Below are 20,533 nucleotides of genomic sequence, written 5' to 3'. Positions count from 1 at the left end.
ATAAAAGATAAAATGTACCAAATATACTCGAATGATTTCGTTTTGTCTTTCATTATTTAAAACTAAATACTTGATTCTTCTGAGTGAATTTCTTTCAATCGAGAAATTTTTAAATCAAACACACAGTGTTTAATTTTATTCAATTAGATTCTAGCATAAAGTAAGTCCTAAGTTCGATCAACAAACTGTCAAAAACTCTGATTTGTTAACAGTGCAGCAAATAAATTCTCGGTTCATTTTAATTTTTGATAAAAGATTTTCATTTGCTGTGCATTATAAAATCATATAAACTTTTTTGTACAAACATGTATATATATATATTTTTTTTTTTTTTTTTTTTTTTTTTTTTTTATAGATTTAGTTATTAGACTAAAGAAAATCCCTGAGTTTGCTGAATTGCTTGCAACAACTTATGTCGAAGTCTATCTCGTGTTTGATATCTTGGTAGATCCAGAAGATTGAAACAAGTATGTGCTACGGGTAACATTTTATCATCGGACATTGGCTGAATAGCAATCTAAAGTAGATAAAAAAAGTAATATTAGTAAAAGATTTGTTATAGAGTCATTTAATTTCTCTTGGAAATCAAAGAAAAATTTATTACTTTTATTGCTTTCATGCCTTGCAGGGGAATTCTATCGCTACCTGTCAAAAACAGCAAAAACTTCTTTTTTTGTTCAAGTGATAATTCGTGAAAAACTTTCCAAAACAGTATAACAGTGGGATCTTCTTTTGTATATCCTTCTTTATATATAGCATTTTGTTCCAGTTTCTGCCAATCGTATTCTTCATTACCAATAACAACTGCCATTAATTCATCACTATGAAATAATTCTAAAACACGACCACCGCACACTTTATGAAAGCCTTTATAAAAAGCTTTAAAGTGCGAATCAACTGATTTATTTAAAATATAATCAACATACAGTTCAACAAATTGTTTCCTAAAAGGAGGAAAAAAAAAACATATTGATTAATTTCGTTTTACATTTCTAAATGAATACATTATAATATATATATCAAGATTTTTTAGGCTCACTTATTATTCATAGTTACTGGAATTTTGCTCCCATTTGGAATAAGTTCATATACTTTTTCCTCTCCAAAAACTTGTCTTGAAACTTCGAAATTTAAAGCAAAAGTAGCCTCTAAATTCTCTTCTTCGTAATCTAAGATATTTTGTAAGCTCCTGTACAAATATCAGCAATATTAGTTTCATGAAATATATAGCTCAATTCACTATATATTTTAGATTTTATACCTTGCAAGAACTGGTGACATACTTTTAATATCTGTTAAACCAACTGACTCATTTAATAATTTCTTATAAAGTGCCAATGGAAACGGTAATTCAATTATTATAAAATTATATATGGCAAGACCACATAATAGACCAATTAAGAAATACATAACTTCATCTTCAAAAGAATCCTCGCTAAACCAAATTGTTCTTGTTTGCTCAAACTCCTTAAACATACCATATTTTGGATCTAAAATTTCCTTTAACAAGAGCATAAAAAATTCTTTTTTTACGCCACCAACATCTTCCGCTTCTTCTCCGTGAAACTTTACCTTGAAAAGTTTATGGCAAAAATTAATTTATCTTGACTTTTAATTTTTGTTTTTTTAAGCAACAAAATAAATTATTGATAAAATTAAAGCAAACGATAATTACTCTCAAAGGTTTTTTTAAGTCATCCGATGAATAATCAGCTAACTCTCTTAATGTATCTGCTACTATATTCTCACGTGAAACAGTGAGTGTTACAAGCTGATGATAGTGTCCGATACCTGGATTATTTTCATGGAATGTACTAAACAATACATGAGTCAAAGTTCTGCTTGCTGCTTCGTTCATTGCCGATTGCATCTAAAACGTAATAAAAGATGTGTATATATATATATATATATATATATATGTATATATTATCTGTAAAAGCTATCGATTAATGGATAGTAAATCAGTTAATAATAATTTTAAACTATTACCTGAAGTGCTTGGTCTGTTTCTAGAAGAATCGTTTTAGCTTCTGCGTCAAATAAAAATGGATAATTGCAGAAAATTATTTTGTGATGCTGTAAAAATACCAAATAATACAACATACGTATAAGAAAATTAAAAATTTATATTTATAAAAAAGTATAATGAATTGATTACAGAATTTTTGTTAAATTGCCATTGACAATAATCTCCTCTGACATCGATATATTCAGTTAGCTCACGCAAGTAGAAAATATTATGTGGTACTTGTTTTCTATCGTTAGCATTATTCAATTTATTCAAAAACTTTAAAGTATCTAAAGCTGATTGTAATGTTGAATTCCATGAAACTATCTAAACAAATATAATAATTGCATTACAATATATTAACATTGCCATATTAAAAAGGTCTAACTTTATTCAATTATTTATATAAGACTATATATTTATTTTTATTTATTTGTTACCTTTGTTTCTTTTACATTAGGTTGCTTAATGAAATACACAACAATGGACTTATATATTCGTATAAATCTTTCAAAATAATATTTCGGTGCTTTAGTCCACCAACTTTCTAGAGTTCTCATTTCTTCTTGATTTAAACTAAACAATGCCATAGAAAATGGCTTATGTAAAACAGTACAGTTATCAGGGTTGGTAAAGCCATGGTATAGAGGCAATATTAAATAAATTCTAAGGCACTCTATATCCCTAGGTGATGTTATTAAAGAAGGAAGCAACACCTCGGTTATACAGGTCCAAATCTAAAGTGAAAAATTCTCATGATTGATTTTTCAATTTATCAATGAATATAATTTATTTTATTTACCAATTCGCTTATAGTTGTATTCACAATTTCAGATATCAATCCAAATACACGAGTTGCAACTTCTAAATCTACACCATGTTGTCGATACGAACAGTTATAGTGTGCGTTATTGGTTAACAAAAACGAGGCATTTATACAAGCTTGACTTTTAAATACTGTTTCTATATACCTATAAATTATATCAATTCAAAAGTGAATGTGACAAAAGAATATCAATTTTTATATTTTATAATATAAAAGATTGTTTACATCATCAAATCATGATCGACTGAAGAATTTTGAGAAATTCTTTGACAGGCAATTAATTGTTCCTCGTTTATAGTTAAAATTTGCGTAATAGGAAGATAAATGCGACAATCGTCTGATTCTATATTATCCTAAAACAGAATTAAAAGCCTTTAAGTATTTCATAAAGATACTAGTTATAAAATTAAAAATTAATATTAATATTGTCGGTACCTCGCGGTGCCTTACAATAGCGAAGCACTGATCACCACCGCTGAAAATGTGTTTTATAACATGCATTTCCGGAGCAAAATTTTGAGAGTCTACTTCCATTGCAGTTGGATCATTTTTAGAAATCCAAGGACCAAGTACGACCTGAGGCGTCGTAACACTACGAGCTGTTTTATTTCCAAGTTGACCAGATCCCCCAATGCCCCATGCATATATTTTTCTGTGCAACGGAACTAAAGCCAGAGTATGCCTTTTTCCACAAGATATCTAAACACAATAATTCCAATATATATATATATATATATATATATATATATATATATATATATAAGTTTTTCAGGAACACAAGTATCAATATTTAATATTCTAATTACCTGTGTAACAACACTTCCCATAAGTTCAATAATTTGCCTGGGTAAAATTTCATTACTATTGGCACCATGACCAAGTTGACCATACATTCCAGCTCCACAAGTGAAAACTCCACCGTCCTGCAAAAACAAAATAACAAATTTTTACAATAATAAGATATGCGTGAATTAAAAATTTGATCAAGATATTGAAATATAATACCATTGTAAGAAAAACGGTAAATTCTTCTCCACAAGCAACATATTTTACTCTGGCATTTCTCAAAGTTTTTAACAAATATGGAACGTATTTATCTGTAAAATCATTCATACCCAATTGACCGAATGTATTTTTACCCCAACCGAAAACAGCTCCTATATACAGTTTTAATATTACCATCAAATAAGAACATGAATTATAAAAATCAATAATCATACCATAATAAATAAATGATTAAAAATAGATATTTTTTAATTTACTAAACTATATTGACCTGATTTTGAAACGACAATACTGTGATAACCACCACAGGCAATAAAGGCAATAGGTACTGCAATTAAACCAGTAATAAGTTTAGGTTTCGCTTGCATTGTCAATTGTTGACCATGGCCCAGTTGTCCATTGCTATTCGATCCCCAACTATACAATTCACCATTATTGGTTAAAGCTAATGAGTGTTTTTGACCACAAGCAATTTGAACTACGATATTTGTAGCTAAAGATTTAACCATTCTAGGCATTTGCACTATAGCTAATGATGTATCCAAACCCAGCTGACCAACAGAATTATTGCCCCAACAAAATAATTGTCCCCAATTATTTACCGCTACAGAATGAGATCCACCACATGCAGCTTGTTTGAATGTAAATGCATCTAATCCTGGTAATAGTTCTGTAAATCATTGATGTAATGATTAATTGTAATAAAAGAAATATTTATATTATTAAGATGCACAAAATAAAAATAACGCAATATAGTTTTAATAAAAATAAAATCTTGTTAGTTTTCATTACGTAATCGTTTCGTTGGCTTTTCATGTCCAAGTTGTCCAGAATCATTATTTCCACATGAATAGATTTGACCATCTTCGGTAATAATAATGGTATGATTTTCTCCACATGCAACTATAATATATACACAGACACACACACACACACACACATATATATATATATACATATATTTTAAAGAAACTTATTTAAAAATATATTTAAGTAAATATAATCCAAAAATAATTTATAAACTAATTATATAAAAATTTATACTTTGCTTAACTTGCAATGCCTTTTGAAAGTCTAATTCTCTAGGTAATAAAATATTTTCATCCTCGATACCTCCAAGACCCAACTCTCCATGAACAGTACTACCCCAGCAGTACATATTTTTATCATTTGTTATCAATATTAATGTAAGACTGATTTCATTATTAAGAACAAAATGCTTGTGTCAATGACCCTAAAACATATAATTATACATTATAGTTTACTCGCCAGAAAATGATTGAATATATGTTTTAATGATAAAAATTAGAAAGTAAAATAATAACCTTTAATATATATATATATAATACATTTGTTTTGAATTTTCAATAATGCCGAAGGAAAAATCTATATCCAATTATATTTATTATCATGAATAAAATTACAAAATTTGAATAACTTTTTGTTAATAATTATATCAATAAAATATCGATTATACTCCAAACAACACATTATATTACATTTATTATTCATATTATAATTATTTTCTATTACAATCATTGATATACATTCTTAATCCTAACGGCGTATACAATATGATAATAAACTTTATAAGTCATCAATTCTTAAAATTAACATTATAATAATAATATAAATACCTGAGTTTTTAATGAAGCGATAAACAAATTAATAAATAGAATAATATATGATAATGAACTTTATAAGTCAACAGTTCTTAAAATTAACATTATAATAATAATTGAAATACCTGAGTTTTGAATGAAGCGATAACAGATTAATAAAATTAGAATTATAAATACTAAAAGCACAACACATACCTACAACTAAATTAGGAGTTTTAATCAACAATTGTCAAAGGTTAGGTCAACTAAAAATCAAAATCAAAGTTAAGTATGGTTCTGTTTTTTTTTTTTTAAATTAACATTATTTACTTTAACCATAAATTACAAAAAATTAATATGTAAGATATTACTACGCAATAAAATGTACACAATGACGAAGACAGTAAATAAAATAGAAATTAGCATTTACATAACCACAACCCGCACATATATATTACATGAAATTTTACTTACATTTCCGGAATTTAATATTACATACAATCGCATTCTATGTGTTCAATTTGAAATGAAGAAGGCAGCATAATTTTGTACACAATAAAGCTCAACAAATATACAGTAGATTTAATTGTCGAATAAAGATACCAATAATTGTGAGAAAATTTTCAAAGCAAATTTCTTTATTATTCCCAAAAATTCTGCTTACCAAATTCCAACCTAACCTTTGGCCATGACCTTCTCTAAACCTTACTTCACATATCGATTTTAAATGTGCAATTTTGTAATGCGACGCTTTGAGAATTATACATGAGAATTTGATGTGATACAATTAAATGTGAATTTGGCAATGATATTTTAGACAGCTGCTATTATACAAATAATTAATAATAAAATCATCATCGCCAACGTAAATCAATTAATCTATGTGTGTTGTGGATTTTAATTTTTGTAAGATGTATAATAGAATGTATAATGTAATACAGAATAAAGAAATTCGTTAAAATTTTAAATTATAACATGGATATCCAGATAGATTACTATATAACTCAATAAATTTATCTTAAATTTCAATATCGAATAAATTGTTATTTTATACAAAATTTCTATTTCGCATTCGAATATTACAAAGTTTATAAAAGGAATTTCATTAATATATATATATATATATATATATATATATATATATATATATAAAGAAAGAAATTTTACAAACAGACAAGATTGAAAATACTATAATGGATAAATAATAGATGAATTTAAACTTTTCAATGATATGATGATTACAAAATAAGTATAAAGATTATTGATTTACTTGGCTGTTTATTTACAATTAAATGCGTTTATTAAAAATTAAAAATATTTCAGACTAATACATCGGAAATAAATAAAATTAAATTAAATGTTTACTTATTTGTATCTAAATAATATTGCTTGACTATGAACAAGATTTCACATATAATCATAAATCAATTCATTTATAAGTATATTTTAAAAAGCTAATATGAAATAATAAAATTATCAGTTCCGCGACTCAAACAAAGCATTTCAATTCGATTTTACAATATTAAAAGAATCTGTCTAATTATTACAAACAAAATTAGTCAATCAAGCGAAAAAGATTTATTGAGTTAAAAAAGTAAGTTTGCAGAAAATACAAATTGTATATAACAATTATGTTTATATGGATAATCAACATATAGCATTGTAAATAATTCTATTATAGATTAATTTCTTCAAAGGCATAAAAATTCAATTTTCTTTACTAAATGCAATCAAAATTAGGATGAATAAAATATTTAACGCTTTTGTATTTTATTTACGAATTAACGCGTAGATTCGAAAATTTTACTCGAGTACACTAAGTAACAACATTTTTCCCAAAATTCAATATTAATTATATTTCTTTGATGTTAATTATATGTCAGCAATTCAATTTAAACAGTGATTATTTCCGAATAAAATCAGAATTTTTAATCTTAATCGAATAGCTCTAATTATTAAACAGTACTTGTATTATTACCAACACTTTTAATTTATATATTAACACGAACATAATTTTCATTTGAAGAGTATAACTTTTAAAATGTCATAAGGAAATTTTTATTTTTTAAAACAATTTTTGTTACAATAAATAATTATAAAGAATAATTTTTAAATTATATTATGATAAATATTATACAAACTATTGTTATAAAATTATTCTTTAAAGAATACATTTAAATATAGGAAATATGTGGCATTTCTATCGATGAATATATTGCTTTATTTAATATTATTTAAAATAAATTTAATTTAAAACAAATAAATGTATCTTTGATTAAAAAGAAATAGTATTGACAGCATATAAATTTTATCAGAGAAATAATTCAGGTTAATAGTTAATGCTCAATACAAACAATAATCTTTAACAATATACTTATAAGTTCTAATTTTTTCATGCATAAATGTCACATTTTCATATTAATATATATATATGAAAATATATATATATATAATAATATATATTATATATATATATATATAATTTCAACCAGTTTTACTTAAGCAATTTTTTTGTGCACGAAACTCAAGTAATCGAATAAATGAGAGGATAGAATAATAATTAGAAATATAATAATGAAATATGGTGAATGCTATTTAATAGTCACTTGGAACATAAATTTCAGTAACAATATAAACCTGTAACCATCTAGTGGACATGTATACTGCTTCTCTTTGGTGACCATCACTCCTCAAATCTTAAATAATATAATATATTTAATGCATAAAAACTATTATATAAGAACGTTAATCATTCATTTGCATTCGACATTGTAAATAAATTTTTAATAAAAGCTAAAATATATAATTACGGTTGGATATTATCTAAATATAAATACATAAGATTCAGAATATATCGCTTTTATTTTTTAAAACTATATTAAATAAAAGATTTAGTTATTTAAATAATGTAAAACTTATATTACAAATGCTAGATACATATTATAAAACATCAGAGTATAAGTACAACAAAAAATTAAATATTAAATTGAAAAAAAAAACAACCATTAATATTTTAATTTATATTTGAAATCCATTTAAAATGAGCGATAAAATGATTTTAGTAATATAATATAATAATGGTATTATTAAAAATAAAAATCATCGAATACAAAAATTGATATTATAAAATAATATGACCTTTGATCAATTTTAAATTGAAAATATGGAATTTAATGTTTTTTTTTATTATTCGTAATTTATTTTAAATTCAATGAAAATAATTAATTATTCTACATACATGTACGTACGCACATATATATAAAATAATAATGTGTAAAAAAATAATAAATATAAAAAGTTAAAATCCTAATAAGAAAATAAAATACACATTATTATAACATTTCAATTATTATAAAATTATGTAAATTATAATGTATACATATGATATAATATTATAATTTCAATAAATAATATTTTACATATGTATAAGGAAATCGAAATTAAAATACAAATCCTTAAAATAATTTGATAAAATAAGAAACAAATGTAAGTGTATAATGTAATTGATTGAAAATATTATAAATTAACTAATTAAAAAATGCAAAAAGATTGTTAACATATATTTTTTCCATATCTGAACAAATTCTATTTTATAAATATATTACTTTGAAATAGTAATTTTATTATAATAAAACGTTAAAATAATTATTATAACGCGCGCATTATATTTTATTTCATTTTTCAAACAATTTCTGATTTTAATTTTATCAATTATAGAATTGATCATTCGAAATTCAATTAGCCTTACAAGACTCTACATATGCATATATATATATATATATATATCATTTAATTATTTGAAAGTTTAAGGAAACTAATGAAAAAGTGATGTTTTTTTAATCGATATTTAATCATTTTTAATGTCATACCAATAACATGTTATGTTATACATTTTAATGTCAACAAAGATTTTGGTGATTTAATATTGAATCCATGTATTACACTACACTGTTACTTTATCTGAATTCTTGTTATGTTAAATAATCACATTTATGCAATAGTTATCTTCTATTTATAAACTTAAATGATCTGATAATAATTCAATCTATAATGTCTATACTTTGCAATTAGTTGAACTTGCACAAAATAATAAGAAATTTATTAAGAATCAGTTTTACACATATTACTTGAAGTTAAATGCTTGAAATTCACGAAAATTTTAAGTTCTTTTAAACAACTTATTTTTAAGTCTGAATAATAAATTTTAAAAATTAATCGAATTTCATATTAAAATTAATTTTATTATTGTAATGCGGTTTATAATAACAATTTTTTTTATTCTTTTTCATTCGCCAGACATTGAAAATTAATATTCTCTCAAATATGTAAATTAAATTTAATGATTAGTATATTTGACATTGTAACACAAATGATGTTTTATTGTGAAAAACCAAATAATTAAAATGCCTGTATTTTTCATATTTAAATTTTTGCAATTTTAACTACATATGGCTAACTTTTATAAAATTTCATATTATATCATCACAATAAATATATAACAAATAGAAAACAAATTTATTTGCAATTTATTATTATTCTACTATTTATGTTATAATAACGACATATAATATAACAATTTATATAATATTTTAAAGAGTTAAGGAATAATTGTGCTCGTTGAAAATATTAAAACTTAATTGATTAAATTAAATTCAAAGTAATTGATAATAATAATAAATTTGTTTGCGATATTATATTTTTACTTCGTTACTTAAAAAAAAATTTATTTAACAATAATAATAGAGATATTTCAATAATATAATGTAGAATAGTATTAGCTGGATCTAGCGATTTAGTATCCCGTGATTACAGATAGATGATGATGTTTTTTAACCATTAAACAATTGATAAGCTCACTCACTCAACCTACTCAACCTATTGAATTATATTGCGAAAGCAGAATTATTTATCGCTGATGTTAGACGCTCACATATGTTGTTATTGATGAACTTTTATATACTATTTGTAAGAACAATAGAGTTTATCCAAAATCAGTGTATAACTTCGTAACGCATGTTGAACATTCTTGTAAGAGAAAACTTTACTCACAAATGCACAGTTTTATAGTTGATAATACCGTCAGCTCATATGCTCATTGAGTGATATTAAACGCTACAATCTCAAATGATAATTTATGCAAATCAGATTTTTTTACTTTAAATTTTTTGTTTGACCTTTTGTCTTCCGATTTAAAATGTAACGCGCGTATTAAAATTAATCTATAAACAATACGATATTTATATCAACAATACGATTTATATCAACGCATATTTTATATAAATGAAGAAAGTAAGAAGTAAATTGAAAATTAAAAAATATTTATTAATATTAATATTATTATTTATTTTATATGTATGATTTTTATTATTTATTAATTTATTAATAACTTAACATAACTATTTATTATATCTAAAATGGCTTTTAGTAGCACGGAGAAAGATAATTATAACCGAAACAATTGATCAATTTTTACGCGATTTTACATCTGCCAATTATGTGATGTGAGAAAATTAAATTTGAAGAAACTATTACTTAATATTCTTGACTATTGCATTCTTCGTATGTACTTTTTTTTTCTTTACGGGCTAGTATTTTAAAATAATATTTTAAATTAAAACATTGAAAATATTTCTTAAATATGTCAATTAACGATTAAAATTAAAATCTGATTTTTCTTCTCTACATAAAGCAGATTTTGTATTAAAACATATTAAAAAAAAAAAAAATTCTCCATCCACTTCTGAGCACTATTTCTCTTTTTACCTTTAATTAGTCTCGGATATTAATTTTTCGTTTATATTTAAAACTAACTAGATGTAATTTAATTCATTACTAACTAACTGTATTAGACTTTTCGTTTGAAAACTTAACTTTGCAGAATAAAATAACATTTATTTAGAGAAATTTATTCATACAAATTTATATGATACATAAAAGTAATAAATATTATCTATTTGAACTATTATTTATTACACGGTAATTTTATTTATTAAAAATCATATTTATTAATTACATATTAAATATAAATTTGACATAAATAATGATATTTATATTCTTTCATATTTGTAAAAGAATTGAATATTACTTTTTTGATATGTAGAAAACACTTTATAATATATAAATATTCACTCATATGTTAATCAGGTAGTAGAGCGATGACTTATAATACAATAACATAATGACTTAATATAAAATAATAATAAAAAATAATATCTTGCTACTTCTCTTTTCTTTTTCATTTCGTTTCTTCTCATCTTGTCTCATTGTTTAAACGAACTCTTAAAAGGCTAAATTATATTATAATATATATTATAATATTATTATATTAAATTATATATTAAAATGATATGCATTAATAAAATTAGTATTTCATATATCGTACAATAATTATGATTTATTTAATAAATCTAATTTAGTAAGTAATTATTGGCTACTTATATTTTAATCTTAAAATAAAAAATACTTAAATACATTAATAAAATATATCTTAATGACTGTACTACCGGATTACATTACAGATGGAATGAGACGCTGGAGAAAGTTTAGAAGTGTTATGGGTAATAAATGTTGTAATAAAAGTTATCCACGTAAACGCGAATGAATCATCTTTTCAATTCGAAGAAATTAGTATTCGGAATTCAAACCTTTTGTACTTAAATCTCTCGGAAGTAACTCGTTCGAGCCAAGAAGACTACAAAATTTCAATCCGAGCATGTATGTGTCAACATTAATGTAAAATAGTATATATATGAAACTGAACAAATACCATAATTTAATTATTAATCTAAAATTATTATTTTTACTTTTTCTAATAGTTTTATAATATATTGTATAGCCATGCACAGGATATGTGCTAAAATTATAAATACTGAAACGAGATGAGATATTCATATTTGCTTTGGATATTTATATTATTAAATTAAACTATAAACTTGCTTATAAGTCTGTAACATTGACAGAGCTTGTGTAGGCTTTTAGTAGACGTTACTTTCTATAGTTTTACTCATTATTGCTGTTAATATATCTGTTTCGTATAATCTTCATGGTTTTTTTTTTAAAAATTCGATTCTACAATATTGCGGAGTATAATTGTTTCGTAAAATTTCAATAATAATTATGGATAAAAAGTTATTTTCTATGAAAAAATATATAATTGATTTAAGACATAGTGTTCATTATTATTTAGCAATATATCTTTCTATGAATCTAATTTGAATTTTAATAAGCAAGTTAATAATGTAATTTTTTAAGTTAATATATTAATATTGTATATTCATAATTTACCGTATAAAATTATTATGAAAATATAATTACAAATGTAATTGTAGAATCGTTCTTCTTTTATTCTCACATATATAAGTTTCAAGTGAAATATTAATTAATATAATATAATTATTTAAATGAAAGCGTTAAATTAGTATATTAAAATTATTATATATTCATGTATATTTTAATTTAATTTGAAACTATTATAACGTATGTATAATTTTATTTATTATCTTTCAATATTACAGATTAAAAAATGGTTAAGAAAACTTATAAAAAATTAACAATTGATTTAGTGAAACAAATAGAAAACCAGAGAAAGGAAGTAAGTTACTGAAATTGATAAAAATGCGATAATATTAATAATTAATTTAATTTTAATTTTTCTAAAGAATGGAGAATCTATTTTGACATTTAAATTTAATAAGAAAAGAGTAAGAATTTTGACCAAATTAGATGAAGTTACATTACATTCCAAAGGAATTGTTTATTGGATGTTCAGAGATGCCAGAGTTCATGGTAATGTTTCTTATTTCAAATCTCAATATCCAAATTTAAACGATGAATAATCCATCACTTAAATTTTCTAGTTAAATAATACAATTATGTTTTTTTCTTTTTTTTTTTTAGATAACTGGGCATTGTTATTTGCACAAAAAATTGCTTTGAAAAATAGGGTACCTTTACACGTATGTTTTTGTGTACCACCAAAGTTTCTTGACGCAACTTTACGTCATTATAAATTTTTATTAGGAGGTTTGGTTGAAGTGGAACAAGACTGTAGAGCACTAAATATTAATTTCCATCTTCTATATGGCGAACCAAATAATATGATTTTTGATTTTGTTAATAAATATAAAATGGGAGCAATTATAATCGATTTTTTTCCATTAAAGCTACCATTATCTTGGGTCGATGATTTGAAAGACAAACTTTCTGAAAACATTCCAATTTGTCAGGTATAATTTTAACAGCGATATTTGTAACAATATATGTAATAATTAATTTAATAATATTTCATACTCTATATAGGTTGATGCTCATAATATTGTTCCTTGTTGGATTGTTTCTGAAAAATTAGAGTATGCTGCACGCACTATAAGGAATAAGATTAATTCGAAATTAGAGGAGTTCCTTACTGAATTTCCACCTGTAATAAAGCACCCATATGTATCAAACCAAAAGTTTGATAAAACTAAATGGGATAAGTTATTGAATAATAAATTAATTGATAAATCAGTGAATGAAATTACATGGGCAAAACCAGGATACGAGAAGGGAATCGAGGAATTTAATAATTTTATAAAAAATCGCCTCAACTTTTACAATGAAAAACGTAATAATCCAATTTATGATGCAGAAAGTAAATTATCGCCATGGTTTCACTTTGGCATGATCTCCGTACAAAGATGCATTTTAGAAATTGTAAAATATAAATCTCAATATAAGAAGTCAGTAGAAGATTTTATGGAAGAAGCCATAATTCGCAGAGAACTTAGCGATAATTTTTGTTTTTATAATTCAAATTATGATAATATTAATGGAGCATTTAAGTGGGCTACAATAACATTAAATCAGCATCGGTAAGCTTTTAAGCATCATGAACTTATCCAATTATTTATTTATTTATTTATTATATGACCGACTTGTTAATAATATTAGAAAGTAGTGGCAAGTTTTTTTTCTTCTTTACAATTTTCACTATACATTGTCGATGATTTAATTCATATAGTAATGATATGAGAGATTACTTGTACACGTTGGATGAATTTGAGAATGGATTGACACATGATAATTTGTGGAATGCTGCTCAAATGCAACTAATAAAGGAAGGAAAAATGCATGGTTTTCTGCGAATGTATTGGGCTAAAAAATTTTTAGAATGGACTGAAAAACCAGAGGATGCATTGAAATGGTCAATCTATTTAAATAATAAATATAGTATCGATGGTCAAGATCCAAATGGATATGTCGGTTTGTTCATTTGTTTCTTGTAAAGTATGCCAATTATTTGTTAATATTTATGCGTTTGACAAGTTGTAGTTAACGAATGATTAATTCTTTTCTACTATATTTTTAACTATTAATTTGTATCAGGTTGTATGTGGTCAATATGTGGTGTGCATGATCATGGATGGAAAGAGCGACCAATTTTTGGTAAAATTCGTTACATGAATTACAAAGGCTGTGAAAGAAAATTTGATGTAAAGGCGTTCATAGAAAAATATACAACGAAGGCTTTTACACATAAAGAAAAAAAGAAGATAAATAAAAATTAACGATAGTATTAAAATACATTTTATTAACATACGTTAAATATTTATTTTACATTATTATAATTATAAATACTATATTTTATGAAAAATTACATTGTTAAAATTATTTATTAAAATTATTTATTTGAAATATGTTACTTGTATATATTGTTTGGTAACGTAATAATAATAATAACAATAATAATAAAAAAAAAAAAAAAAAAAAAAGATTGTTTCTAAACTTATAGTCTTTATCGCTCAACATAATTCATTCGTTAATAATATTTTTCTCATATTTTAAACATCTTAAACAAATATTAACTTTGATTTACGGATAATAAGTTTAGTTGATTTGGAACAGTTTCATGGGAAGTAAGAGATTGTTTTGCTGCAAGAAGTCCTAAAGATACACAGTCACTTTCTTTCCATCCTTTAAGAATTCCAGTAATTATTCCAGCGGCTAAGCAATCACCACACCCACTCACGCTAATAATTTCTCCAGCAAAATTCAATGGAGGATACAATCGAGATTGAATCGCACTACTTTCAATGGAATCGTTATTTTTATCTAGAAGTAATTCATTAGCTGAAGATTTTCTTGTAATCTATAATGAATAGAAGTTACAGTTTTTGCCATAAAATAAAAATATTTATGTAAATGATAAATATAAAACAATAATAATGTGCCAATTTATTACCAATACTCCTTGTTCACCTAGAGTAGTTATGACAACTGGTATCCTTTGAGCTAAAAATTCGGACGTTTTTTTGACAATTTCAAAATCAGTATTAGACTCATTAGATGGTATTGGGATTTGTAAATGCTTAGCTATTGCCATGAGTTCATTGACGTTTGGTGATATAAAATGTAAAACTTGTTGCCATCTCGGCCCACATTCAAATATTTTTAATGCTTTGTTTATATCTGTAGGCTCATACCAAACTGTAAAATATGGATTCTGGTTTAATAGAAAACTATATTTATTTATTTATTTATTTTTTTTATTTAACAATTATATTTAAAAACTCGTGTTTTTTTTTTTTACAATTTATATATATATATATATATATATATATATATATATATGTATACATCGAATATGTGATAAATTTAATTATTTTGTTGTTGTTAATGTTTAAAAATCAAGTACTAAATAATTGAAATATTTATACAAAATAATTTAGTTTTTTAATTTACAGTTAAATCAATATTTTAATGTTAAAATATCAAAATTTTATATTTATATACAATTTAAATCAAGGAAATGAACATAAAATTTTCAAAGCTTAAACATATTTTTAAGTCTAAAAATTTAATCACGTAAATAGATCTTAATAAAATATGTAGATTATGCATCTGTAAGATTTATTATAATCTCTAAAATAAATGCGTGACCTTTATATTTAGTCTAAGGTAATAGTAGAATTTTATAATTTTAAAAGTCACGAGTCTTTAGTTTGTAAAAATTTGAAAAAATAGATAGAAATAAGTGATAATCTTCAATTTATTAGATTTTTGATTTTATTATTATTATTATTTTTATTATATATATATATAAAGTAACGGTGGTAGAGTTTTAAATAACAATTATATCAGTGTTGGAGAGTGTAATGTAAATTGTTGGGAAATTGAATTAAAGTTCAGGAAGAATCGAGATGGAACAAAATGCATTTTTATTTCCCTTGCTTATCAGATAAGTGTACGACAGGCATCCTTCTGCACCTGTACACTTTTGATATTTGATATATTCTTGTCTCGTTTTACATTAAAATGTTAATGTAGTTTGTATTTTAACCGCTAGGAGCAGTAAATGACGCTACTGTTCTTTAAGTATATCACATTGAATTTTGTTTGGTTACTGGAATGTGTTTAGACTAGCGTTCGTTTAGATTCGAATCTTTTACAAACCATAACCCGTGTCTTCCGTTATAAGAGGCTGCTACTGGTATGTAATAATTGAAAAATAATCTTTCTTGTTTGTTGTTGTTGTTGTTGTTACATGATCAACAAGTGCAATTGATGCAAATCTTCTTATAATGTTTAAGAAAGGCGAATGAGATAACAAATATGGGAAAGTCACGCACAGGAAAAACAGCAGTTACATGTACTATTCTAGCTTTCATTTTGGTGTTGATTGCTTTTACCACACCCAACTGGTTACAAACTGATGGCAAATTAGAAAACCCAAAATTCATTAAAATCGGTATACAAATCATTTAATTTATCTTCTCTTTAAAATCATCTTATTTAAACACGAAAATTAATTTTTTTTTCTCTCTTAAATATTATGTAAATTGATCAATGTTTATTATATTAAAAGGTATTTTGTTTTTGTATAATCGATCATTTCGTTAATTTCATAATCAAACTATATTAAATGTATTTTAACAAATCTAATATATATATATATAATAATAATAATAATAATAATAAAATCGTTATTATATTATATACCACTTTTAATAATTGGAAGATGTAAGAATTTTAATTACTTCGATGATTTATTGATTCGACATTAATTCTCTTGTAAATAGTTATTTTATTTTTTGGTAAAAACACATATACATAATTATTTATCTTTCTATTTAGGATTATGGCAAGTCTGTTTTAATGGTTTTCAAGATATTCGCCATTTATATGATACAAGATTTCATGGTTGTTGGTGGGTTTTTGAAGAAGAATATTATATAATACATGATATTTTGTTGCCAGACTTCTTTGTGGCAACTCAGTTCTTTTTTACATTGTGCATGACTTTATTGCTGATTGGAGGACTTTTGACTGCTTTGTATACTTGTTGCTCTAGACAACATAAGAAATACCAGCTGTTATTATGGGCAACGGGGGCAAATTTGACACTTTCGGCCATCTGTGGTATTATTGCAGTAATTATATTTGGAGCCAGAGGCGACGGCAGAGTTTGGATGCCTAATTGGGAACACAATGATATAAGCTGGTCGTACGCATTGGCGGTTGTAGGTAGCTTTATTCTTTTAACTGCTGGTATTTTGTTTTTAATAGAAGCTCGAAGATTCAAAAAAAAGATTGAACGAATACTAGGCAAAGAACACAAAACTCACACTACCATTTAGATTAATATAAACGAAGATTAATAGATTAATCGCATGCTCATATACAATTTAAATAATTTCTATAGATCATGATAAAATTTATTTACAAATAGTGTGTACGATATGTTTGAAAGAGGCTTACTCTTTTACGAAGATCTGATAATGTTTAAATTTTCTTTTTTTCTATTCAAGAAGATAAATTGTAGATTATATTTAATTTTACATGTGGTATTGTAAATGTATTTCGTTATTTGCTATGAAGATGTTACACCTACATAATTATATTTACACACGTGTATATTTGCTTTAATATACAAATGTTCATAATATATATAATATAAAGATAAGTGAGAAATTGAATCCATCCAAAATAATGTGACATAATAATTGTGACTGAAAGACTTGTAAATATTTATTAATTATATATGTATTAAGAGAAACAGTATGCATTAGTGCCTTTTAATTCTTAATGTAATACGAAAAGTTAATTTATCTAATATTATGTTACGCTCAAAATCTGTATCGATTTTCTTCAAAGTAATGTTTATATATTTTAATAAAATTGTTTATTTAAAACCAAACGTTGTTGCTAATTAATTAATGAAATATTATCCATAATAAAAAAATCAACTTTGAATTTATATCCAATTAATTTAAGAATTATGTAGGATAATTTGTAAATAAAAAAAAGTCATTTTTTTCCTAATATTGCTTAATAATAACCTTTAAATGTTAATTTTTTATAATTATTTAGTAAGATAGAGAAAAATATGTTTGTATACATAGTGCAATTAAGTGCTTCTTGGTTTATTAGAATTTCCTTTTGTATAGTCAAGAAATTTCGTTTTTTATAGAAGACCGAGAGAGCGTTAGTTGAAGCCGAATGACGTACTACATGCAATATGTGAAATATTATCAGTAATTTTATTGCATATTTTTAATGAGTACACCTTGCCGAATCTTCCGCATTTTTAATAAATACATTGATAAAACTAATCGCCGTAAAGAATATTGCGCAGATATAATTGTATTTTAATATTTTCAGACTTGAAATTAAATTTTAATCTTACTTATTTTATCCTATTCATGTGCTAAAAAAACATGATAAATAACGAATCTTTAAATGGATATTGGAATTACAATTTTATTGAAGATTTTATTGTGTCCAACGAGTTGAAAAAAAAATATACGAATAATTTCAATAAGGTTTCGAGCATATAGTGAAGTAATTCAGAAAAAAAAATCTAATAGTTTATATATGCATAATTATGCATACCTTATAATTACTATGGAATTATATTCTATTCTAAAGTTAATTGTATAAATTTTCCGATAAATTTTTCAATTAAAAGATCGATTTATTGAAAATCTTAAAATGAGGTTACACAAACAATTTCATATCATTTAAAGGTACATTAATTGTTAATATAAACGAGCAGCTCACAAGATTGCTACAAAGGCAAATTAACGAGTTATGGAAAGAAAAAATCACGGTCAGAAGCAGAACATCGAATTACCTAGAAAGCGCGTCAACCTTCAAATATAAAACATGAACTGAGATCTCTCTCTCTCTCTCTCTCTCTCTCTCTCTCTCTCTCTCTCTCTTTCTTTCCCTTCTCTTCCTTACGTGCACGTATAAGTATTTCATTCTAAATTTTCTCTGTTCTATTTCTATTTATTTTCCGTTCTCTACCTTGTTATTTCGATTTCAATTGAATTTTAGTTGAATTTAAATAATAATTTAAAATAACGAATAATTTCTTATTGTTTCACCTTCTTTTTTACTTTTTCACCAAACAATTAAATAGTTTTGCAAGTTTTTACAATGGCAGCAAAGAATTTAATCAATAAACGTAATTTTTATGAATAATTCAACTCGGATATAATGCATGCATATCAATATCAAGTCATTAAGAATATTTATTCGTTGATGCGAATAAATTTTAAATATTATTTAATTCATTTTTAAAATGAAATTTTTATATAAGCTACTGTAAAATCTATTGCCATTTAACAATAATTCATAATTTTTTTTGTTAACATTAATGTTTTATGTAGAAAGAAATTTGTGGAAAGAAATTTATAAAATAAACGACAAAAATTAACAACCATATAAACCGAGATACTATTTCATTCTATTGTTAAAATTATAATTAAATTGTCAAAAATAAGGAACGATTAGTCAAACAATATAAAAACTGAAGTATTTCATATGTAAATATCAGTACGAGTTGGGAATTTCAACAATAATAAAATATGATTGTTGAGTTATACGCTTTTTGAATTGTAAATAAATGAGGATAAATTACGTTAGTGGTTAAAAAATGAAAGTGATTTTTCTAGACACATCGGTTTAAAAAATACTAAGAATGTAAAATATTTTATTATCCATTATTATCCTTTATGCCTTTAATAATGAAACGAATGTGCATGCGCGCGCGCGTGCCTGTATGCATGAACATATGCATTTATAATATGTATTATATTATGTATTATGTAT

The 20,533-nt window shown here is 24.2% G+C and overlaps 4 protein-coding genes across 4 annotated transcripts in view; 2 read left to right on the top strand and 2 right to left on the bottom strand.

Annotated features, from left to right (window-relative positions):
- Positions 1-350: 350 nt before the first annotated feature.
- Positions 351-5,057, bottom strand: Herc4 (HECT and RLD domain containing E3 ubiquitin ligase 4). The gene is made up of 16 exons (XM_011507239.1): positions 4,884-5,057; positions 4,632-4,742; positions 4,111-4,509; positions 3,840-3,991; positions 3,641-3,757; positions 3,270-3,533; positions 3,060-3,187; positions 2,811-2,979; positions 2,449-2,745; positions 2,159-2,335; positions 1,990-2,076; positions 1,676-1,870; positions 1,262-1,572; positions 1,040-1,189; positions 605-944; positions 351-517 (listed from the first exon to the last, which is right to left on the bottom strand). Exons 1-16 carry the CDS (start codon positions 4,996-4,998, stop codon positions 365-367), a joined length of 3,165 nt encoding a protein of 1,054 aa, XP_011505541.1. The 5' UTR covers positions 4,999-5,057; the 3' UTR covers positions 351-364.
- A 7,917-nt stretch (positions 5,058-12,974) lies between these two features.
- On the top strand, positions 12,975-14,970 carry LOC105368492 (deoxyribodipyrimidine photo-lyase; the record flags this gene model as incomplete). The annotated part of the gene is made up of 6 exons (XM_011507503.1): positions 12,975-13,031; positions 13,099-13,225; positions 13,337-13,665; positions 13,739-14,289; positions 14,439-14,680; positions 14,804-14,970. Coding segments are annotated over 6 exons (1,473 nt in total), but the record flags the coding sequence as incomplete, so codon positions are not given.
- A 273-nt stretch (positions 14,971-15,243) lies between these two features.
- Positions 15,244-20,533, bottom strand: part of LOC105368259 (pseudouridine-metabolizing bifunctional protein C1861.05) — a 69,295-nt gene continuing 64,005 nt past the window's right edge. Inside the window, exons 8-9 of the mRNA XM_011507238.1 lie at positions 15,660-15,904; positions 15,244-15,566 (exon numbers count right to left, since the gene is read on the bottom strand). Of these exons, the coding sequence (XP_011505540.1) occupies positions 15,279-15,566; positions 15,660-15,904 (533 nt within the window). The 3' untranslated portion in view covers positions 15,244-15,278. The remainder of the gene's footprint in view (positions 15,567-15,659; positions 15,905-20,533) is intronic.
- kune (claudin) lies at positions 16,945-18,114 on the top strand. The gene is made up of 2 exons (XM_011507234.1): positions 16,945-17,165; positions 17,552-18,114. Exons 1-2 carry the CDS (start codon positions 17,030-17,032, stop codon positions 18,052-18,054), a joined length of 639 nt encoding a protein of 212 aa, XP_011505536.1. The 5' UTR covers positions 16,945-17,029; the 3' UTR covers positions 18,055-18,114.

The sequence above is a fragment of the Ceratosolen solmsi genome, unplaced genomic scaffold, assembly GCF_000503995.2.
Source record: "Ceratosolen solmsi marchali unplaced genomic scaffold, CerSol_1.0 scaffold6, whole genome shotgun sequence".
NCBI lineage: Eukaryota > Metazoa > Arthropoda > Insecta > Hymenoptera > Agaonidae > Ceratosolen > Ceratosolen solmsi.
Note: the sequence above shows the minus strand (reverse complement) of the source record. Positions and strands in the feature narration are given on the sequence as shown.

Excerpts from the sequence above, each read along its gene's own strand:
- kune (XM_011507234.1), top strand. The coding sequence starts at position 17,030 with ATGGGAAAGTCACGCACAGGAAAAACAGCAGTTACATGTACTATTCTA. Across the intron at positions 17,166-17,551 it reads CCCAAAATTCATTAAAATCG|GATTATGGCAAGTCTGTTTT; the intron begins GTATACAAATCA and ends CTTTCTATTTAG.
- Herc4 (XM_011507239.1), bottom strand. The coding sequence starts at position 4,998 with ATGTACTGCTGGGGTAGTACTGTTCATGGAGAGTTGGGTCTTGGAGGT. Across the intron at positions 4,510-4,631 it reads AAAGCCAACGAAACGATTAC|AACTATTACCAGGATTAGAT; the intron begins GTAATGAAAACT and ends AATGATTTACAG. Across the intron at positions 2,336-2,448 it reads CTAATGTAAAAGAAACAAAG|ATAGTTTCATGGAATTCAAC; the intron begins GTAACAAATAAA and ends ATATTTGTTTAG.